General features: G+C 38.8%; 2 protein-coding genes across 2 annotated transcripts in view; both read right to left on the bottom strand.

The window, feature by feature from the left end:
- Positions 1-841, bottom strand: part of LOC144630298 (phosphatidylinositol phosphatase PTPRQ-like) — a 47,886-nt gene extending 47,045 nt beyond the window's left edge. Inside the window, exon 1 of the mRNA XM_078488629.1 lies at positions 592-841. The gene's annotated coding sequence lies outside the window, so the exon portion shown is untranslated. The remainder of the gene's footprint in view (positions 1-591) is intronic.
- LOC144630861 (neuropilin-1a-like) lies at positions 587-23,953 on the bottom strand. The gene is made up of 15 exons (XM_078489233.1): positions 23,828-23,953; positions 21,305-21,547; positions 17,339-17,569; positions 16,242-16,553; positions 14,715-15,022; positions 13,859-14,000; positions 12,375-12,658; positions 9,741-9,879; positions 8,735-9,139; positions 7,664-7,786; positions 5,435-5,688; positions 4,351-4,480; positions 2,750-3,054; positions 2,358-2,496; positions 587-849 (listed from the first exon to the last, which is right to left on the bottom strand). The coding sequence occupies exons 2-15, from the start codon at positions 21,426-21,428 to the stop codon at positions 587-589; spliced, it is 3,159 nt and encodes a 1,052-aa protein (XP_078345359.1). The 5' UTR covers positions 21,429-21,547; positions 23,828-23,953.
- Positions 23,954-24,670: the final 717 nt, after the last annotated feature.

Genomic DNA, 24,670 nt, shown 5'->3' with positions numbered 1-24,670 from the left:
GGTAGGTAGGTTGATAGGTAGGTAAGTAAGTAGGTAGGTGGGTAGCTTTGTTAGGTAAGTAGGTAGCTAGGTAGGTAGCTGGCATGTAGATAGGTAGGGAGCTTTGTTAAGTAGGTAAGTAGGTTTTTGGGTAGGTAGGTAGGTAGGTAGGTAGGTAGGTAGGTAGGTAGGTAGGTAGGTAGGTAGGTAGGTAGGTAGGTAGATAGGTAGGTAGGTAGGTAGGTAGGCAAGTAGGTAGGTAGGTAGGTATGTAGCTTTTTTAGATTAATAGGTATGTAGGTGGGTAGGTAGGTAGCTTTGTTAAGAAGGTAAGTAGATCTTTTGGTAGTTAGCTTTGTTAGGTAAATAAGTAGGTAGGCGGGTAGGTAGGCATGTAAATAGATAGACAGCTTTGTTTAATAGGTAAGTAGGTTTTTGGGTAGGTAGGTAGGTAGGAAGGTAGGTAGGTAGGTAGGTAGGTAGGTAGGTAGGTAGGTAGGTTGGTAGGTAAGCAGCTGTACATGTAAGTACAATGTAAGTACAGTGTAGGTAGGTGGGTAGGTAGGTAGCTGCGTATGAAAGCAATGCGTAATTATGGAGTGTTAATCTAACCTCGAGACTCGTCCCAGTCTTTGTCCGTATATCCACCAAAGATAAAGTTGTCCGACCGCACAATTGTGACAGTTCCTTCTTTCCCTGCGCATCTGGAGTAAAATTCTGCCACGTCTCTTCCGTTGGTTATTGCCCGATAGCATGGGACCCAGATCTTGTCGGTTGAACCAGCATCACTCAGTGCTTGTAACAGGAAAGATTTGAACCCGTCAAGGTGGCCAATTATTGCAGACTTATCAAGACCAGGAACTGATGAGGCTAAAGAAGAAAAATTTTAGCATATATAACGACGGCGGTTACACAAGGATAAAAAACTTATGGTTTTTGCGTACTAAGAAAAACAGTCGGGGGAAAAAGTACGAGTTGATGGCACGCGAGAACCTGTCTCCGAGTCTAAACTGAGTCCACGGATTTCGTTGGTTGCTAAGCAACACGAAGTATGTTCATTGTGTCATGTTGACATGACAATTTCTGGATTACTCACGAGTGCTCTTGGAAATTCTCTTCAAGCGCGCGCTTCAAGAAAGATTTGTTTACACTAAAATCTCGACTAAACAACAGATCTGAAAGTCGTTTGTGTCGCTTGAAATATATATACAACCAAAATGAGGACTGTAAATTCGTCAAAACAAACCATTTATTCAGACATGCCGACAACCACGAGGTCGCCACGTGACATAAACATATACATGCAATGCGTACAAAAAATGAAATGTGAATGTTTAGTCGTGACAATTTAATCGTCAAAAATCAGTTGTATGACAGTTACTGATGAAATTGGTTTATTTGTAGAATTTGGTTCGATTTATCTTTGACTGATATGAAAAGTTGGTTTATTGATCTTTTGGATCATGTCACAGTGCGACTACTTTAACCGCGCCACTTGGAAAAAAGTAACCAACCAAAACGTTAATTGCGAGCAAAGGATGGTGACTTTTCCTTCAACGAACCGCCATTGACGTTGAAGAGTACAAACATTATTTTTACAACAAAATTTGAGAACCCAACAAAGTTGTCGAAGATGTGGACCTCTCGGCAAACTCTGTGATTTTTTATTGCTCCATTTCACTAGTTCGAGTTGGAAATATTGAGTTCGAGTTAAAACGTCAAATTACTAATTTTACAAAAATGTAGCTAATGAAAAACTTTAGTTGGCCTTAAAAGCATCGCGGTTAGCCTAATAGCATTCCGGTTAGCCCGAGCGATTAATAAGCACTACGGTGAGCCTTAAGTTAAAGTTAGGGTAAGCTTTCATATGTAGGCAAGGGTAACACTTTTTTCAGATTTATCGCCATTAAGCTTAAAACCGAACTTTAAAAAAAATCGGAATTTTGACTCTAACTTTTTATTCTAACTCTACCTCGACATTCTAACTCGGACTCAAAATAAAAATAAATTCAACATTTAAATATTAAATTTATGAGTTCAAGATAGAGTTTAGACTATGAGTTCAATTAAAATTGTTTTTTAAAAACAACAACAACAAAAAATTCGGGGCAATTACCAGCCCGTAGGCCCTCGACTGAAACATTCTGTTTTTATAACAGAAGACTCTCGCACTGCGCGCAGGATTTTTGGGCATTACGACCGGAAAGTATTAAACAAAACCGTCAAGATCAGCCACTAGGTATTGCTAAAACGATAAGACTGCTCGCTTTCGGCTTCTATAGAATGAGATAGTTGGCTCGGGGCTTCGCCCCTCGCCATTAATCAGCCGATAGAAACCTCGAGCTCGTAGTCTAATTGTTAACTAGAAACTACTGTACCTGGACATTTATACAATTCCACTCGCATTGCTATCCACCGAATCTGGTATTCTGGTCGAAAACGTATATAACGTGCTGTGATTGGCGGGTTTAGGTCATGTGACACAACAGTGTTCCGGTCCGTGTTTCCAGTAAATACCTAAATCAATAAAATGATAAATGTGCTTAAAAGGATTTATGATTTCCACAGCTTATTGATTCCCAATCAGTATATCATCTCCCCAACTAGATCATAACAAGAGAAAAAGCGCAATAGTATTATTATTGAATTACTGAATAATCATTTCCACGTTTCGTACAGTATAAATATATATAAATTTATGGTGGCTCGTACTCAGATCTACAATATGATCTCTCTTATCAACATTCCCAGTGTATTACGTCAGAATTACCTTGTCTACAATTTGTCCTTGTTCCCTGTAGTACTGGAAGTTCACTTCATCGTTACCATAGTCTAGTTTGTACTCAGTTACCCACTCATCACCATTTTCAAGTCCTTGTGTTGCTATTCGTGTGACGGTAGGTTTCCCACAACCCAGATCAATCTGAAGCCATTCATTATTGGTGACAACACCGACTGACCACCCCTTGTTATTGTTTAGTCTGGCCAGGTGGGCGTCATAGTTACTCCATGCGGAAGATGCACTGATCTGTCCGTCAGTGATTGCACCATTTTCCATGCCGAGAGCTTCACATTCTAATAATTAAAGGAATCCACACAAATACAACGTTAGTACTTTGATGAGACAGTACAACAATAATTCAAGAATTATGTTCTGACAATTCTCACACTATATTAACGGGGTCGCGTTATTCATCTCGAGTCACGTCCCAGAAAGATAGTCGAAGATAGTGTGTTATTGGATTTACGATTTACGAATTGCGCTTTGCTGGTTTTCTCTTTTTCGACACCAATTCTGGGACGATTTCCTCAGTTATGACAAATTTATGTATAAAACGCCTGTGCTGACTGTTAATCTCTCAATTAGTTTCATTTTGATTCAGAAAGTGTGTTATGTTTTATTAATATCGCGTATTTGTCAACTATGGTGGCCTATGGTGTTTATATATTTCAAATGCGTAATTTAACGGTTTACATTTATTTTACGTTATTTTCCCTATGTGTGCTCAAAACGTGGGTGGCTTCTCCTAAAATGTTCTGCAATTGGTATAGGATTTAATGGAGCCGAAACAAATTGTGCATGGAATTGCACGCATTTTAAGCATCCTACTAATGAACGGTTACGGCAATTAGATATTTTCAGCAGCGCCATTACGTTCATGGTCTGTCCCCTTAATTAGAATGACTTTATGTGCCCTTATATGAAGGGGTACAGTATAATGAAACAAGGCCCCAACTACATTTATGACATCGCCACTGCATGGGAGGTCACAGTGCCAATCGCAAATAGCATTTATCGGCCTGCGTTCTTTCTTTATTAGCGTTGAGGTTTCCAGCGCTGTATTGCGGCTTCAAGAGACCGAAACTCAAACTGCCTCTCAATGGCGGTCTAACAAATAGGTGGGGTGGAATGATTCATAATTTTCAAGTACAGTCAAACCCCTATTGAGCGGCCACCCGCTATTAAGCGGCCAGTTACTAAAGTCCCGAAACCATAAGTATAATACTGTAAATAAAACCTCTTTTAAACGGCCACCTCTATTAAGCGGCCGCGGCCACCCCTCTATCGTCCCGATGAGCGTTCTTCTATTGTTTTTACCTCTATATTTAGCGGCCAGTAAGTAAGAATGTAATATGTACGATGTTTGGATTTACTTTCAACAAGCTCGGACAGTGAAGGCTGATAAAACCATTCAAACACAGGTTTATTGTCGTCTTCATGTGGTTTCGTTTTCTTTTTCACGTTATTTTGTGTTTAAATGGCCTTATGCTAATTTCTGACGAACCCCTATTTAGCGGCCAACCTCTATTAAGTGGCCAGTTGCCATTTCCCCGAGGGTGGCCGCTTGATAGGGGTTTTACTGTACTTACCATAGAGGCTGGTGGAGACGCCTGGCTTTGCGTTACTTGGAATAATAGTACAGGATGTTGTCAACAGTTGTACTTCATCCATAGCAATGTCTCCAAGGAATCCATCCCCAACCACTGCCTCAAATATGACCTGTATTAAATAAAACAGATAGAAAAATCAACTTTGTTTAAAGAGGGTTGCAGATAACAGTCTTGCGACTGACAAACCTGTGGCCCTTGGATTCCCTGTTCAAATTGACATTTAGAAATGTTGGTTTTTGTGGAGGGAGAAAAACCGGTCGGGAGAACCCGGAGAAAAACTGTCGGAGCGAGGAAGAGAACCAACACATTTGACGCCGGATCCGGGATTCATTTGAACCCGGGTCGCAGTGATAATTTTTTGATAGGAGGCGAGTGCTCTCACCACTGCGCCATCCCTGCTCCCAGAGCAGGAATGGTATTAACAGTCAACAAAGCAATTATGTAGTATTAAAGGGTTCTACACCAACTTATATTAACCCCAAGCTAATAATAAAATAAAGTTCAATTTGTGTCATTATTCGAAGCCATTTTCCTCGTCAGAGGTCCTCGATCTTTCTGGTGTCCTATTGGGACGAAAATGTTTCAAAGCAGAACTGATGACCACATCTCAATCTAGTTCTCGCTAACACGCTCAACATTATCAATAAGTTATAACGCGCGCTGTCATTTCGAAAATTTGCGGTATGCTCTCAGCTAATGAGTATAGAGAATGTTAGTAAATATCTAACAACAGGCCCTTTTTATGGCATGGTCTAATGGTACAAAATGTGCTGATGTGGCTGGCAAGGTCTGAAAAACTGTTGCAGTTGCTACATTCCAGCGCGAATTAAATTAATGTTACTTATTTTTGCGTGAACTTAATTTCGCGAAAAAGGAAAGGACATGTTTTGCAGAAAAAAACGTTCCAAAATGCGTTCGCGAGTCTTAAATTTCGCGATTTTCAAAATATCGCGAAAATAGGGAAATTTTTTTACCACATGTCCAGGTCGTACAAAGGGCAGGGCCAATTTCGTACGACATCAACTCTAAAAGAAAGCACTTATAGCAAAACAACTATCCTTACCTTAAAAGCGAACCCCCTATTTACTCTTATTTTCCCTTCGTTCCAAGAATTTCCTTGATCACCGCTAAGTCGCCATAGGAGCTTTTCTGAGCCAAGTCTATCAACAAGGAAGACGTTCAAACGACCAATATATTCTCCCCACATGTGATACCAAAACGCCACGCACTTGTACGAACTTATCACATACGGACTCTCAAAGCGGACACTTTCACCTTTTGAACGAGGATAAGAAGACTCCAGGTGTATGTAAAAGCCTGTAACCGTTGGAAACATCAATTAGACTCTAACGTTACCTTGTATTGGAAAGTGTTGTGGCCTAGTGGCTAGTCTGAGAGTGTTTGACTCCGGATTGAGAGGTCTTGGTGTGAGTCTTGGCTGGGGTTGTTTTGTTGCGTTCTTGGGTAAAGCACTTTGCCCTGACCACGCCTCTTTGTACACAGATCTGTTTTCCAACAGGGTTACCCCCGGCATAACAAGAACACAACGCAGCGATCCCAGCCAGGTCTCAAACCCGGACCACTCGAGTCCTGCGCACTAACCATTAAGCCATTACGCCTCTCACAAGAGTATAAATTGATAGTAGCAATTACATAATTACCTTGACACGGAACCGGACGAGGATGCAAAAATAGCATAGATTAAAAAGAAAATTCTCAATATAAAGAAACAAGAAACACGTTGTCATTCAAAAAATTCTTTCGTCAAGCCGAACGATAAATGAGCAGAAAATAACGTTTTAGCGAGAAGAAATCTCTAAACCTGCTTGCATTATCGAAAATTATAAACAGGCCATTTATTCTTCGCTGTTACGTACTGTATATTTCCTGAGCAAAGGAACGTTTTTGTTCCTGCGCTCAGTTTGTACACGCCCATGAGAGACGTAAAAGATTGGAAACTAAAACTTCGATACTGATTACATGATCTAAAGAGATTCACGCTTTGCCTCTGATTGGTTTTTGCTTGGTTTTAAATTCTCGCGCGCAAGAAACAACCAATCAGGGACAATGCACGGAGAGAAAGAAAAAGAAGAGCTAATCTCAGATGCCTCTTTCTTGAAGGAGGATTTAGAACTTTTTTTATTGAGCGTTTTTCATTTGTTTGGAAAAACCGGTGAGAATTTTCCGGAAAAGAAACAGTACAATTTTTCAACAAACTTGTTACGGGACGAGTGTGAACCATTTAAAAACACTCTAAAAGGACCATTCCATTTTACTGTTTCCCACCGGAACAGCCGCGCATTTGATCAAGAAGTGTGGTAATATTTCGAGAGGGTAAAATAGTACAATGACATTCCGAGCATTCCGGTAAAAACCGGGAAAAGAGGAATATCTCTGAAGGTATTCTATTTTTACCGAAATTTTCCATTGTGAAGGACGTTCTTTGACTTTCACCGGAACAACTAGTTTCTCCGTGCAAATGGAAAGCGCTTATTATTATACAGTTTTGGGAGCAAGTCATTTTTTGATCTTTGAGGCACTCGTTTAGTTCCCGATTTTTACTTTCCAATCAAAAATAATAATAATAATAATAATAATAATAGCCTCCATTGAACTGATGACATAAAAATGTGGTACAATGGGTCATTTCCGAGTTTCCCTTTGCCTCTGTTTCAATTCGAGTCTACGTGCGAAATCATTCATATGAAAATGAGTTTCACCTACAGGTCTATTTTCATGCAAATCAAACTCATATTTATTTGAATGGTTTCATACGTAGACCTCGTTTTGAAACGGAGACAAATAATAATAATAATAATAATAATAATAATAATAATAATAACGAATTTTTAAACAGGATGGCCCTTCAGTACATGGGTACTGTTATCAAAGGGGTCCTGTAAAAAGAAAAAAAATATATAACAATATAAAAATAAAAACATCATATAAAAGGATAAAAAGTTAAAAAGTTAAAAATCTATTAAATTATGCTTACTTAACCTATAAAAATAATTCGTTTAAAGACTGCCTAAATAAAACCCTACTGCTAGTTTGTCTAGTTTTTAAAGGTAAAGAATTAAAAATATTTGCACCAGAGAAATAAAAACTTTTTCGTGCAAATTCAAGTTTCACTTTAGGTAGAACAACAGTGGCTCTACAGTTCCTCGTATCACGATTATGAGTTAAAATTTAAAATAGTTTTTAAAAGGGGTGCAAACGTTGCCTTGTAGACAGTCGAAAACATGGCCTATTTCCCCCGATTGAAAACGAGGACTGGCGTAACACCACTTACTTGGTGCACCATCTTTATCCTGGCAAGGCCCAGTCCCCAAACTGTTGCTCGGCACGCACTCCTTTCCAAGCGTCCAGTTCCCAATCTTCCACGGGCACGGCGTGTCGTCGAAATTACACAGATCTTGAAGACAAAGAGAATTATAATTTTTTGTTGTTCAGTCTGCTAGAGAATACATCCCGGAATTTTCTAAAAGTTCATACCACATTAAAAGGTGTCTACTTCACAAGAGTCGAGAAAAAATTCTTTAAGTGATCTGCTCAAGTAATAAGCAAGGTGTCGATAAGATGGGGTGTGTGTTGGTTGCTTTTCCGCTAAAAAAATGTTTCGAATTATTGTTTTATTTCCATTCCAGTAAGCTCGAGTGAAGTACTAAATTAAAAGATACTCACCGTGCTTTATTGAAAATCCACAAATCTGATTCGTTCTCTCATTGTTGTTTTTATAACAATTAGACTACGAGCCCGAGTTTTCTTTGGCCGAATAGTCAACGAGGCGCAGCAGAGTTGACTATCGTCTCATGGAAAACAGGGCGAGTAGTCTACACACTCTAAAGGATTGCAGCCAAAAATCTTCAAAATTAATATTTGTTCACTAAACGATAGGAGATAACAACCTGTGGATTTGATTGCCCTTTTCTCAGCAAATCGTCATGCCTCCAAAACCAAGTTCCTTAAATAACCCAAGATTATCCTGAGGTTTTCAACGCTGACTCCACAATATGAGTTAATGCTAACTCTCTTTTGATTTCTCTTTCAACTATATAATTGTGGTAGCACGAAAGTTAGTAACCGTGATTTTAAAATGCAACAGTAAGTAACACGTTTTCAATATTGCAAATCATAGTAAGCTTTAAAGCCTGTAATTTGTGTTAAAGACGCAGTGTAATTATAATCATCGTACAGTATAAAGTATTTGTATGAAAGGTGGCACGAATATTAATCGTGTTACAAGATGAACAGAACGTTAAAAAATACTCTTCCACTTCTTAACAAAATAATACTTTCAACAATACAATAACTCTAATAGTGAGGATACTTAAACTGCAATCAATAAGTAACAGAATATTACCCAGCACATCAGGTAGATTTTCAGCCCAATCGTCCCAGCTACCATCACTCGTTATATCGATCCACAAACTCAGATCAGATAGTTGAATATTCTCAACACTCCACCACTGGAAGGAAGACAAACTGCTGGCCAAATTGACCACTTTTGCAGAATTTAACGGAAATACGAAACCACTAGGGTGTTCATTGCTTGGGCTGACCCTAGCATTGTTCAAAAAGATACGCGTATCCTTATTATTTTTCAACATAAATGTAAAACGAGCCCATTCCGTTGAGGGCAGCGGTTGGGCTTTTGTGTAGCAATCTTCATTTAAAGTATGGTACTGTGCTTTCAACTTAGACGAAGAGTAAATCAACAAGCCAGTTTCGTCCTTTGGATTGCTACCAGATGACAAAATCCCAGCACCTAAAGTATAAAATACCGCGAATAGATTAAAGGGGGGAAATCGCGAGGTTGTTTCGTATCTTAGCCATGAATTCTTTATTCACTAAATTAGAGATTAAAACAATCCTGCTCGCTATTTAATTCACCTATCAAATATGGTTTTTATAAACCCGTGAATAGAATACTATACTAGCGATCTCGACGAGGAACAAACAAAGCTACTTATAACCTTTTCTAATATTCTAGACAAACAGCTGGCGTTTTTGAAAAAACTGAGTGTAAAGTCGCTAATATTTCATTCAGTATATACTTGAAACCTAAAATGTAGCTTTCTTCACAAACACGTGCCTCTTGTACACACTGTACAAACACGTGACCCCACAAACGACTTCTCATGATTACTCATTGATTATTGATAAATGTCAATATTCAATGACTTATCAACTGATAATTCATTAATTACTCATCGCTGATTACTTATTTGATGCAACTGATGTACGTCATAAATGTCATTGAGTAGTTATGTCACTTTACAAACACGTGATCCTAGCTACGCACTTAACAAACACGTGACCCTAGCTACTCACTTTACAAACAAGTGGCCCTATAGCTAGCTACTTACTTTCTCCTTTAATTGACAAACATCCGCGGAGCTCTAACTTTACACACTTGTCTCCGCTGACCGGATAGAACCGAACAAAACGCACTTGCACCACGGGCTCAAGAGTTACAGTGACAAGGCCACTTCCACCTGTAAACACCTTCAAGTAAAAAAAGAAGAGAAATTTCTCCCCTGATATAAAACGATTCACAGATAGTTCCTTGGAACTAGGGCAAGGCAGTCACATTTTCAGCTGTCATTTCTTTCCAACCTCAGTTCCAAGGCTTTTAAGTTTATCCCATTTTATAAAGGACAACGTCCTTGGAACGATGTTGGTTTCTTGCAGCTATTTATATTACGGAACACCAGAATACCAGAACTAAAAATACCACGATGAACTGCTAAAACTGTCATTATTTTCACGATGATAGAAATGAAGATAGTATAGTTACTTTATTATAGGAATATAACGCAGCGTTTTAACAACGCGAACAAAATCTACGCGTAATAAAACTAACGCAAATTTTCCAAAAGTTATGTTAACAAGCATTTAATTAACGCGAATTTGGTGCTATATGCGTGAAAAATTTCTACAGCTTCCTGTAATTTTCACAAGACAATTCAAATGCCTAACAACAGATACACCGGTAAATGGTAAAACAGAAACAGAAACGTCACGAGAGAGGTAGATTTCATGTAGCTTTGTTTGAAATAAGGGTGTCTAAAAATAACGATGCTAAAAAATAGTTTGAGTTAAATCTGCGCGCACGAGCTGACGCGAGCTCAGGCAAAAATAATCATCCACGGATTTATATTAACATTTCAAAGGATAAATGTATCCGAAATAGATTTTCAAGGCCGGACAATGCTGTTTAATCTTCCAAAGATTATGAGTTTGTAGCTTTTCTACATGAAATTTCATCAAACGCCCAGTTAACACTGTAAGCAAGCCAAGTAGTTTCAACGTTGACGCATGCTCAAATAGCGATCTTGGCGAATTTTATATTCTGCTGACGTTGTTGCTACAAATGTCTGGGGCAAAAATCGCAACTTTCGTCAAGCTTTTCTCGAGTTTTCTTTGGTGAAATTTCGTAAACGTTGGCAGAGGGGTTACAATTATTTTGCTTTACGCACCGCTCTATAAGACCTGTTTTTTCGCAGAGGGAAAAGACACAAATTTGCAAATAGCAAAGAATGTGCCTTACAAACTTTATTTTTATGCTGTTTAGAATATTTGTCCAGGTAGTATTCATGAACTGTAAAAAATTAGGAAGAATTCACCGAAGGAAATTGAAGAAAATCGCATTTAAAGCCACGTAAACACTAAAAGACGCATTTTTTTTAGTAGTCTTAATTCACGACTTGAACCCATCATTTTAACAGAGATGGTTGTAGAACACAATATCATCGTTGCTGATTGCATTTGATAAGTTTGAGCGAACTGGAAGTAAAAAAAACGAGTGCAAAACCACATTTCAAAACATAACACTAGCGCGCGCCATATCATATGTGATTACCCTATGGAGCCACCTTAACAGTGACGTAATTAAGGTGCATAAAATTAACGCGAATTTTTGAAATTCGCGTTAATAACATGCATCGTTTATTTTCTATAATAAGGTAGGTGATTTAAATGAAAGATGATGTTTTATCAGTAAGTAATGCTAAATCGGCCTTGCAATTTTTTCTTTATTGGTTATTTAGTTATAGCTGATCAGATCCTCTACAGTGAGAGGATCCGGTACTTCTATTTTGTCACGGTGGTCCTTGCAAATTCACGTTAGGATAAAGGCATACTCGGAAAAAAGAAAGTCCGAGTCAGACTTCAAATATACTATCTTCAGTTTCATAATCGCGTTAAAGCAACACATTGACGTTCACGCTAATCCTAGCAGTAGGCAGGATGTTTGTCACGTTGACCCAGCCACCACGAGTCTAACTTCATATTTTATTAGAAAAACAAAAATGCAACATTCACTAGTAAAAATACTTGATAAATGATAAACATTTATAAAAACTTACGATAGAACACTCTCTATCGTGTTTAATATTGCACCCAATCCTTTACGGTTCTAGAAAGGTCCGATCCCCGAAGGATTATTAGATTCTTAGTTTGTAGAGTCCAAAGGCTCTTCCCTCCTTTCAACATTGTTTTTTCACTGTCCCACTGGACAAATATATAGAAAAGAAAGATACGTACGTATAAGTTCAAAAGAATCCTCCGTAAGAAAAAAGATGATGGCGGCTGTACATTTTACCGCAATACCTTAAGCTTGCCAATAGGCACATAGAAAGACTTATTTTTGCGACCATCACCCTGGCACTAACAATACATTGTGTATCGGCTAGGTATGAAGTTTTTTTAACTTTTCTGTACGTTTTATGAGCGCTTTTAGGGTTTCTGTGCGGTAAGAATTATGGTTAAATGTACCAGTTGCCATCTTTTTTCTTATGAAGAATTACGAAACCTTACAGCTTCGTCCTCATATTCCGAAACTGAATCTCAATTCAGGCGCACTTCCGACAGGAAGTGCTCCCGAATCCTACCGGAAGCTCGACAAATATATACATGCCCCTCTACACTCTACACGCTTCGTTCTTGACCCAGGGAAAGCCTGGGAACGAGACAGCAACGGTAAATAAAGTGTCAAATACCTTTGGCGTGCCGTCGAAGTTAGGGTAATACTTCCATTTCACGCCGTCAATACTGTACTGGATTTTGTACGACTCGACATATACCAAAGACGCTGCTTCCTTTGTGACCACGCCTGTTAAAACCTTGACCCTTCCCAGGTCAACTTGCAGGTAGTCATTGGGATCATTGTCAGTGCTGGGTTTCCAACATAGCGAAGAATCGATCCCAGACTCACTCGGCTGATATTGCGGAGAGGAGGAGGAAGCCGTGATGTTTACCATACGAAGCGCTTGATCACAGGACTCTAAATCAAATAAACATATATCAATTTAAGAAAAAGAAAACTACTTTACAACTATTTATGACTTAAGCCTTTATTGACTTTAAAGACGCTTTCAGTTATGAACTGGCCGTAAAGGTGCACCATCAGGCACAGGGAATGTTCCACGGATTTGGCGATGTTCACAGTCACAGTACATTTATGCCCGTAAACGAAAGTTGTTATGCGTTTGTTCACACGTTGATGACATAAACGGTTATCGTAAACTTATACCGTAAAATGCCAATTAGAAGACCCCCCCGCCCCCACGGTTTTAGGTCCATCTGTCCGCTAACGAAATACATAACCCGGTTATAAGTCCTGCCCCGTCCAACTTTTGGGAGGCGCGGTGGCCAAATGGTTAGTGCGCAGGAATCCAGATTGAGCGGTCCGGGTTCGAGCCCTGGCGGGGTCACTGTGTTGTGTTCTTGGGCAAGACACTTTACTCTCATAGTGCCTCTCTCCACCCAGGTGTATAAATGGGTACCGACGAATTTAATGCTTGGGGGGAATGGGGGTGGACTTCTTACAATATATCACTCATTAGAGTCTTAAAGTCGTTTCTTGCCAGGTTATTTTCAAACGCTTTTTGAATGCCGCTTATGTCGATGAAGTCATGCGCATGTTTAATGCAGATTTTTATCGCCAATCTCGTACACAGGCGCCCTCGTTTGATAGATATTTGAGCGTTCTCGATTCCTCTTATCTTTCTCGTGTAAACAGACGTAAACGATTAATAAATAATCATCGGACTCATGTGAACGAAAAATAAAAATGTATGCCGAAACGTTATCGTGAGGACAAGCCCCTTTGAAGCTCCAGGGCATGTGACCTACCTCCCACTTACAGTTTGGGAAACGATATTAAGGATGCTAAAAATGAAAAGATCACAATGAAAACAGTATTATCATAGCTGCTAATTTGAGGCCATTGACGTCTTAAGTGGTGGTCCTTTGAATGTTCACCAGAAAAAAATGGAAGATTTGGACAGTTACTGGCCACCAAAGTTTACTTCCATACAATGTGTAGCTTACAATATTGCAAAACCACATTCACTATTCTCGCACGTTTCCCTCTATTGTAAGGTTAAGTGTTGTTTTTTAGCCAAACTTTTTTAGCTTTTTTATAACACATTTATATGTTTTAGCGAATGTTATGCCTAATGAACCTGAATTAATCACATACCTGCGGAACATCCATAAATCTCTATTGCAAAACCACATTCACTATTCTCGCACGCCCTGAGCTCGAATGTAAGTTTTCTTGTGATAAATGACGGTATGAAGAGAAATCGCTTGATTGAGAACCCATTATCTAAGCTCAGACCCTGAAAAAAAATGAGAACATGGAGAGTTCATAAGTAATAGAATTTCATTATGGACCTCTTTACTGTTTTAAGTAGCCCAATTAGTTAAGTGCGTAGACAAATAGCATGTAAATCCAGTATATATTAACAATATTCTGCATTTGGCGCGAAGATATGAACTGGTATTTGTCGGCGGATGTTATCTATTCCGTAATAAAAAAATGTTCAAAGTCAAATATCAGTGTATATTTTTGAAGCCAGATGAAGGCTTCTGTTAAGTATCTTTCAGATATGTTTGCACAAAGCCGTTCATTCTGGGAGACCTTTTGACAAAGCCGTAAATGCAAAGTAATTCTCTCGGCGTTCAAATATTGTTAGTCTGTTCGAAATGCTCAGTTCTACTCAATTTAACAACTTATCGGGAAGAAAACTAATAGTGCTAACGTAAATCACAAAGTTTCGGCACGAATCTTGACAAACTATGCAATTTTTGCCTCCACACGTCTGCATGATTATCATGATTAGCAGTGTAGCCACGCCCTGCGACCATTCTTAAACACGAACACCTCGCAATTTCGACCATTTCATCTCGGCCTAAACAAACGCTTAGTCAATTTCTTATCTAACTAATAGGTGATCGTTGTTTATTTGATCGTTGCTTAACAATTCTCAAGTTTTCCATGACACCTTATTAACCTGAAGTCTTCGCTTAAAGCCCGGGTAAGTAATACTTACTGAAAGGGCAGCTTGCCAGGATCCCGATGGCCATTCATATTTGATGTTAAAATCAGTTGGATATCCAGGTTTGCTTGGAAATTTGTTGTTACCATGTGCATCAATTCCAAGAATACGGTGAACATCTCTCAAGTCCACAACCAATACACTGTTTGGACTTGCAGAAATAAAGGTATTGCCAGTCGGGTTGTTTAATCTTGCCTGCCACGGAGCATTGTTAACATCTCCACCTTTGTAACTACCAGTTGCCTGTGTTATCTGGTCATCAAGAATATCGCCATTTTCCATACCAAGCGGATGGAAGCATTCTTTATTATAGAAACAGAAAATATGTTATACAGTTAAACCTCTCTAATACGGACACCGAAGGGACAGAGCAAAGTGTCCGTATTAGAGAGGTGTCCGTATTATAGAGGTCACCACTATGACGTCACTGTTGACTTCAATGAGAGCTTACAGTATTTAGTAACTTAAAAAGGTTCTGCGACGCAATGCTGCAGGTAAAAAATTAACACTAAGCACAAATCCGAAAACGTCTAAGATGACTGAAAGTACTACGGTGTTTTTTTTAATGTAACCACAAACAGGAAATACATTACGAACACAAAATATCACCGCCTGATCACCGGATTGTCCGTAATAAAGAGGTTAAGTTTATATGAATTTGTTCCCTGGGGCCGAGGTTTAGTGTCCGTTGTCCGTATTAGAGAGGGTCCGTATTATAGAGGTTTTTTCTATAATTCTAAAATATATGAGAATTTTTTTGGGACACCGGAGATTGTCCGTAATAGAGAGGTGGCCGTATTAGAGAGATGTCGTGCGGGGAGGTTCGACTGTATATTAAGTAAGAACTTTGTCAAAAATATACACTGGAATCTCGATTTCTCGAACCTCCCGATAAACCCAAGCAAAGTCGTTTTCCTTTGGGATTTTCTTCATTAAATCGAACCCTGCAATTTTAACGCCAATTTCTCCGACCAATTCTCGCTTCCCTTTGGAGCTTCGAGAGATCGAGATTCCACTGTATAAAAAGTGTTGGTACCAATGCGTGTTACCCCCATTTGGGTTCGATAATCATACGCAGATGTTTCACATTTGTGAAAACCTGCTATTCGGTCCCAAGCTTCAAAGAGTACTAATCTTTACTGCTTTACATTTGAGAATTTAGAAGTTGGCGGTATTGAAGCGGTGCATCAAGACAGCCCACGTGCTATTTTGCACGTATCATATAGCTTCCTCGAATAGAACCACACGGGCCTTTATTTAGATTTAGATTTTCTGATGTAAGAGTTTCTTCAGATACTTGTAAAGACTTAATTATGTTTTGTCTTTCATATCGACATGTTAAAAGAGCCTTAGTATAATTCTTATATGCACCTAAAAAAGTTTCGGACGCAAAGTCCCTTACAAAAATAAGCCCAAACAATTTTAAAACGCAAAATTCCTCAAGATAATAGCCCCCTCCCAAAGTAAGCCCCGCTAAGGCTCATTAACCCATTATCGGACGTTGACGATATTTCGTCCTACCTATGTGAAAAACTTCCACCTCGTCAGGCAAAAAGTATTCACTCCCAGCCAAGTGGTTAAAAGCTTCGACACTGCCGGCAATGACGTCATTTGGCAGACTGTAAGAGGTACCGAGGTGACTGCTTGAATTAAGATTTTTGGCTGCCATATCACCGATGACAAGGTCGCCATTGCCAAAGTACGGCCCGTAAGATGGATCATTGTAGATTGCTCTTGCAGCGTTTTGAACACCGAGTTTTACTCCTGCTGTGTTGTCCATATTGCGAAGGGTAAATAAAAATGAGCTGCTACTTCTCTTGAAGCCTGTAGACCCTGTATGGGTAAGAAGGCAGAACGGATAGTTGGTTGGTGGGAACATCGAATTTACATTTTTATCGATTTTATTATATTGTAATTTCAGTAGTTTTTTTCCATAATTTTTTAACATTAGTGTAAAGCGCCTAGAGCAGGCCTGGATAGGCGCTATAGAAATATTTATTTATTTATTTATTTATTTATATATTTATTTATTTATTTATTTATTTATTATTACTGTTTGCAGTTGGAAAGGACGGTAAGTTGGTTGATGGGTAAGTAGGCATATAGCTGGTGGCAAGGATCGAGGAAGTAGCTTGTAGGCAGAAAGGTACTTTGTATGTAGGTAGGTTGGTAGGTAGGTAGGTAGGTAGGTAGGTAGGTAGGTAGGTAGGTGGGTGGGTAGGTAGGTAGGTAGGTAGGTAGGTAGGAGTTGTTTGGTAGGTAGATTGTAGGTAGGTAGATGATCAGTGGGTGAGTTGATTCGCTGGCAGTCGGACGTTATATTATAGGAGGATTTATGTAGGTTAGGAAGGTTGGTATTTGGGTGGGTGGATTGGCAGAAGGTAGGTAGACAGATATGAAGACAAGCAGGTCAATAGGTTGGTATATGGCGGGTGGTGCATGAGCAGTAGGTTGGACGGTAGGTGGACAAGGGGTAGGAAGGTAGGTAAGAAAGTGGTAGCGCTTATGAAGGCTTTATAGGTTGGTAGGCAGGTAGGCAGATAGCAGGTAGCCGTTGGATATAACTAAACACCGGGCAGCTATAAGCGATACTGAAATATTAGCAAAGTAAATCTCACCTCCCCAATCCAGGTCAGTAAATCCCCCGAAAATGAATTTGTTTACTTCAACAAGAGTAACTGTAGGGCCCTTAAAGTCACATCTGCTATGAAATGCGGACGCATCCCAGCCATGTTCTGTAGCTCGGTAACAGTTCACCCAGCGCATACCAGGGCTTGTAACGCCATCTAACCAGCCCTTGAGTTTATTCTCCATTACGATTTGGTCTCCAATAATAAATGATATAAGTCCTGGTTAGAAAGAAAACAGTGTATGTGTGGTTTAAACTCGCCTTTTCAGTCGTTATTTGGGCGTTACGTGACGCTTGGGTCATAACGTAACGCTAGGGGAAGAACGTTGCGCGAAAATCCACGAAAACAGCGCTAGCTACAATAAGGCGAAACATTTTTAAGTACAATCATGAAAAATGTTCACATCAGGCAGCTGACACTTCCTCAGTCGTCTTCATATAGCACGCGGCCAAGGTACAGCGGAGGGAGAGATGGGTACCGAGAAAGGGAGCGCAAGGTGAGATGCTATATGAAGACGACTGGGGACGAGTCAGATCAGGCAGTGCACTGCGCGAAAAAGGATAACAGCATAAATATGTTCGGAGGAGAATGAGAAGAGGTAGCATTGGTCTAAGCAAGACGAGACATGTTTTTTAAACATGGCATACGACAATAGAAAGGACACGAGTGCCCGAAGGGCTTAACAAACAAAACTAATATCCTAGAAGAAACGCAACAGCAAGTTTGAGCTTAATTATTTGGCAAAGTGTAGTTATAAAGAATTAACTGGGCGTATGAAATGTTTTTGGAAATGATGGTCCGCAATGTGACAAATTATTGTTGACAAACTTTACACGAACGGCTAAACTGGTCAATCACCTTCAACGGACCAGATTTAGAACATCACTGACTGAAAACAACTTTTCACTTGACTCTGAAGATGACTTCCGCTCAGGTTCAACTCTCACCCGGACAGTCACAATAAAATTATACGAGCTACTGACACTTCTGGGTTCAAACCATTTACTATTGTTTCTGTGTTATTTAATAAACGATCATTTTACTAACTGCAAAGTTTAACTCGGGATTTGTTTTGCATTTCACGATTTTGGTCTTTTATTGTAACTGTTTTTACGCTCAACTAAGCAAAGTAAATTTTTTTGTCCACTTTGTCATCCTCATTACGGTTTCACTAAGCTGTTTGATGAGTTTGAATCAACGGAACCAATAAAAATAAATACCTAATATGTAGTTGTATAAGCACACCCGTGTCTGCGACTTTCGATAGCATAATTAAGTTCCAACATATATAAACGTTAAATTCTATAAAACTTCCGTGCCAACAAGCCTAATTATTGAAGCGCATCTGGAGTAAGCCTGAATATATTTACCGTCAAATTGTTTGCTAATTATTTCCTGAAAAGAATCCTTTGAAAACCGTGTTTGCCTTTGAACAAAAGCGTAGCTACTGTACTTTCAAATACACGTAGACGCACTGTACTGCCTAAAATCGTTTTTCCAATCACGAGGGAAATAAGATGAATTGTCTTAGTTTGAATGGTTGTCTATAAAACCCAGTTTACCACATGTGAATTACCGAAATTTGTCCAGGATAGTGCTCCAAAGCGGTGAAAAGGTATTTGCTCGAGCGAGAGGTATTGAAATTTGTTGACGTGTGGGTTACTGAAAGCTTAGGGAAAACGTAACGCAGAAAGTGTTTTAAGGTACGGAAAGATTATTTTAATCAACACAGAAAAAAGGAACGAAATGAGCATATATAGCTTACTAGCGACACGGTTCTACAACAGAACAACATAAAAGTCTAATTCCGTGACAGCAGGTCATTTGTTTTAGTCTAAACAACTCGCGCGCTCTTGAACACAGCCCTCAGCCTACGGCCTACTCAAGACCTCTCAGTGTTATGGTCAGCAGGGGACGTTAAAGAAACCACGGAGTTCCCGGTGTTGTGGTCTGGCCTATTCAATTGTATCCATGGGTTGGGGTGGTGGGACGAGATCATATACATGGACGGATAGCGGCTGCCAAAGGCGCCTGATATGCTGATGTCCGATCTCGTCCCGTATTTCTAATTGCGAAACGCATTGAGCTCTGTAAATGCGCTATACAAGAACCATTATCATTATCATACATTCACTCGGTCACAGTTTTTCCCTATACGGACCTCCGGATCTCTAACTGTTAGCTGTCTTGAAAAGAGTCCTTTGAGAAACCATGTTCGCCTTTGAACAAAAGCGTAGCTACGATTCTTTACAAGACAGCAAACAAGTAGACGGTAAATATATTCAGGCTAACACAATTGTACGTTGGCACGGAAGTTTTATAGATTTTAATGTTATATGTTGGAACTTACGCTGTCGATAGAGCGTATATCATGTGATTAGTTTTATTACATCTGTGAGTCAAGGCTTATATTAAAAACAGCTTGGTGAACGTAATCTTCATGAAAACGCGGAGAGAAATTTTCTCTACATTAAGTTGGGTGAGAACACATTAACTTTTCCTAGAAGATTGCAGTAAAAGAAAAAATTATCGAAGAAGAAACTAATCGTTGAATGCTAAAAAACTCCCAAGTTAAACTTGACAATAGTAAAATGATTGTTTATTAAACAAAGACAGAAACAATAGTGTTAATAACTAAATTTTTCAGTTTGTAAAGAAAAATATATCGACATACGAGATCAGATTACAAGAATCGTTGCTTTATTTTTTCCCATTTGCTGTTCTTTAGATAATCGATAGGTTAAAAATACTTTTCTCATTTCCATAATACAACTTTGGGGGAAACATTTTGCCGTGCTGAGCGACTACTCAAAGTGTAAATACGTATTTATGGTCTGGACACATTCCATCGCGGATAAACAAGTAATTTTTCTCACAATATCAATTAAAACGGATATTTAACGGTGATATGAAGTTGCCCTACTATAAAATATTTCATCAAAATAATTATTTTTATTATCTTTTATGACAATAAACCAGATGGAGGCAAGGGTATCATTGCATGTAGGCTTTTATAGATTGTGCTAGCATAATTTTTAGCATAATTTGAGCAAACTGGCATAATTTTTCCCAATTAGCACTGCTAGCATAATTCGCATATTTTGATAATTATCGGATCATTTTTCATCCTATAATTTGATCATTTTTGATTTCAAGTCCTAAGCACACGTTATTCGATATTTAATGTTTTAGTACAATTAGTAGCATTTGCAGTTCACTGATCCCGGGGACTGGGGACTGGGGCCTGGAGTGCACCGGAACCGGAGGTCACATTGTAAACCATGTCAGCCCCAGTACCTCTCATTAGGCAAGGCTACAAAATGGCGTCGGCCATGCCAGTCTTGCCAGATCCGAACGAAAACTTGTAACGTTCTCAGTCTTTTGCAGTCAAGAAAGTATTGCTTGTTCAACCTTCGTCGGCTGCCGCAGAAAGAGTTTTTAGCCTGCTTTCGGCGTCTTTCCATGAGCAGCAAGACAATGCACTAGCAAGTGTAATGCTGCAATATAACAATCGCAGACAAGCTACATGAGCATAATTTTCAAAGAGCATAATTTAAAAAAAAGTGGCATAATTTGGAAAAACGAGCATAATTTTAGCATAATTTGGCCAGAAAAAGAGCAGTGCTACCAGCATAATATGCTACTTTTACTAGCACAATCTAGAAATGCCTAATTGCATGATGTCATCCTCTAAAAATATTCTATTATATCATCCTATCTATTTTTAAACTATGATGTCATCCTCTGAAAAGGGTTATCTCATGGCGGAGAATTACGTCAGGAACACCCTTTCCTCCCTGCGTATACACCCCTCCACTCGATAATGTCATCCTCCAGAAGGGGAAATAACCTCATTCCTCAGGGATTATTACGTCATGACCACCCCGTGAACACCCCTTGCACCTCTACGCATGCGCCCTGGCGTTGAACCCCCCGTCTTATATTACTTCCAACCTTTAAGTCTCATCCAGAAAGACACACCAAGACCTCCTGCACATGCGTCAATATCCACAAGGCACTCGCCATTGGGAACAGCAATACTCAAATGGTTTACATCTTCTACGCTCAGTACCCCCATGTGGGTATGTGTGGCACCTTTGCGAGCGACCAACAAGGTGGAGGAGGCGTTCTGACTGAGAGATTCTGTCAGCTGGCCGCTGTCCAGCTCATCTAAGCTCCATCTGCCCAATATTTCAACTGTAAAAAACAGCCAGCAAGGTTTTAATCTGAGGTTTTAGGACTATTAGAGGAAAGTAAAGGCCCATTTAAACTCGCGATTAGTTCGATTTTCATCGCGCTAGGGTTGCACCTGCAAATCGAGCATTTCAACCAGCTGTGCCAGTGCGATTTGGTCGTGATTTCAGAGTGATATCGCCGGAGGTTTCAAACTTACGACGAAAACAACACCATCCTTGCTTACAAAACGGGTGTAGATGCCCTGTTAGAAATGAGTATTTACTCCCCGGTTGCTTGCTTGAACATTTAAAAATATTCAAGCAAGCAACTGTGGACGATATTCCTACTGGTATACGTTGGATCAAACGTGATCAAATCGGCTTTACGTTCAAAATGAGGAGTTTAAAAGCAGAGACCGATAGAACGTAGAATAAATTTTGTGTACTATATTTCGGCTGGCCAAACCGGCCTACTTCAGGTACAATGGGAGTTTGCATTGGAAGGGGGTGTTTTAAAATATGTATTGATTGAGGTATTTTACCGGAAATACGAAAAAATCAATAGAAGTAAGACTAAAGATAAAATGAACAAAAATTACATAAACTGTAAATCGCCAGTAAATTAACTTATATGTTTCTTAACAGATGTTAAGACCATCGGGATCAATTGTTCTGCCTTTTAAAATTAAACAAAAGCTTCCCTGGTCTTACGGATTGAGTCTCTGTTGGAAAATATACTTTATTTTTCAATGGGGATTAATTGCATGTCGTTACAGTGTGGCTAGGAGAGGAAGGGAAAGGTTATGCTGTTGCTGACTTGGCCAACCGAAATACACCTTATTGTTACTTATTTTTGCGGGAACTTATGTTTATTTGAAATTTACGCGAAAATGGAACGGGCGTATTTCGCGGGACTTAATTTTCGCGATTTGTCCAAAAAATATGTTAAAGCAGTAAAAATACGTTAAAGATAAATTTTCGCTAGTCTTTAATTTCGCCATTTTTTTGAAAATCGCGAAATTAAGCACAAAATTTAGTCATTCTACGTTGTAACGGTCTCTGCTTTTAAATTCCTGATACAGAGCTTTGTTCATTTTAACACTTTTTATAAAAATTCTAGCGATATCCCGCTTACATGGCGATGAAATTGCAGCTGGTCGCGACCAAAATCGAAGTGGAAATCGCGAAAAAAAAGTGACAAAAAAAATCGCCTGTGTTAATGGGCCTTTAAAAATAGTTTTAAAATAGTTTACGTTATCGCAGGGTGAGCTACTTAAAACTTTCAAAGATGAATACGAGACAAATCAGTTCTCATTTTTGCATACGCAATCTGAATTCTCCCGTAAGCAGCAGGCCATCATTGTTTTTTTTACGAAATTCATGGGTGTTCCAGCGACAGGTGAAATTTGATTCACATATTTTTTTCACTTCTGACACCTGTCCGCATAAAAACGCATTGCTGCACGTAGTCAGGAAAAAACTTGATTTTAACCGCTACAACATCCCACAATTACATAGTGGTTATGATTCGACATGCTGAAATTGAGACAGACTACAAGTCTATCGAGACTATGTCAAGAAGTGTACAAAACTGGCTTAAAAATCAAAGAAAACTCAATACGAAACCTCACATAATTAAAAACTATAAATAAACAACAAAAGTTAAGATTTCGAATTAAGAACGACGAACATTAAAAACTCAGGTGAAAGTTTTCAAAAATAATTGCCCGTTTCGATAAAAAAAAACCTTTTAAATATGCTGTTTTAAGGAAAGATGCAATGTTATTTATTGAACCAGGAGAGCAACGTACATTTATAAAACTGCAAAACGGTTTTCACCTTGAAAGCCTATCTTAATTTATAGGCATTTACATAAGATTCTAGAACATTCATCGTAAATTAAACAGGTTTGAATTATGGCTGCTCGAAATTTTGAAGTTCTTAAAAGATCACCATGAAATTGTAAAGTGCATTTCAAAAATTCGAAACCGTGTTTTAATTTCTTTTTTCGTTTCAACTTAATTTTTGGATGACAAGTATAATATTAATCCTGCAGCTTGAGGCAAATGAAAATGTACAAAAATAACTTAGGTATAGGGTTTAAAAGGAGATCCAACTTCTGCAGTCACTTATTTTACGTTGTTAAAACTGTATTTAAAATGATATCTTTCAGAAACATAACTTGCAACGGTTTTTTTTATAACGTCGTTTTGGTATTTTATGTAGCGTCACTGAATCCCGCACTGCCAAAAAAATTATGCTAGCCATTAATAATGTCGTAAATTATAGTAATGCCACTAACCTGTTTCCACCAGAATTGATCCGAAGGCACAGAAAATAATAATGGCCTATTGAACAAGAAAAATAGCAAAGTCACCGAAAGATGAAAGTGATTTTGGAATTCCGTTACTGAACTATAGCAATTTTTGAACTTACCGTAAGACGACAACAACCCATTTCATTCCAATTGGATCGAGTTAAACGTTCAAAATACGCACTCCAAAGCGATCTTCAAAAACTTAAAAGGTGTAACAATCCATTTGTCCTTGTAAGTCCAATATGAAGTTGAAATGGTAGATGTTTTTTGCATTGCAGCTTCAAAGGGAACGCCATAGGAGGTAAAAATATTCCGGTTTTGAAAGCAATTTAAATAAAACTTGATAATTATCACGACAAAGCGTCCAATGAAAACAGACGTAAACGGCACTGAGGAACGTAGAAAGCTTCGACAGTGCTTTGTTTCATTAGCTTAAAATGCTGTCTCACGATATGAGGTCAATTATCCTATTCAAACTTTCATTAATATTACAGTCCTCTGGACTCCCGAACGTCAGTTCTGTTATCTCATTTTTGTTTTTGGAATTCTATATTTTCAAATATCTTGTACTGAGTGAAAGACGATGTTTTTCAGTAAATGGGTCGTGCAAAAGATTTAGTGGCTGTTAAAAGTAATTTGGTCTTGGGCTGGTTTGTTTTTATATTTTTATTTCTACATTCTACAGCGCTTTAGCCATAAATTCAGTTCTCTAGCCATTTTCTCCCAAAAAATAACATAATCAAGGAGAAAATGGAATACTTTGGGGTAACTTGCAACTTGTAATTTTAGTTCATACTAAAATAGCTTGTTTGAAGCTATGGCAGGTGC

Source organism: Oculina patagonica, chromosome 11 (genome assembly GCF_052425735.1).
Source record: "Oculina patagonica isolate OP01 chromosome 11, crgOcupat, whole genome shotgun sequence".
In the NCBI taxonomy this organism is placed as follows: domain Eukaryota; kingdom Metazoa; phylum Cnidaria; class Anthozoa; order Scleractinia; family Oculinidae; genus Oculina; species Oculina patagonica.
Note: the sequence above shows the minus strand (reverse complement) of the source record. Positions and strands in the feature narration are given on the sequence as shown.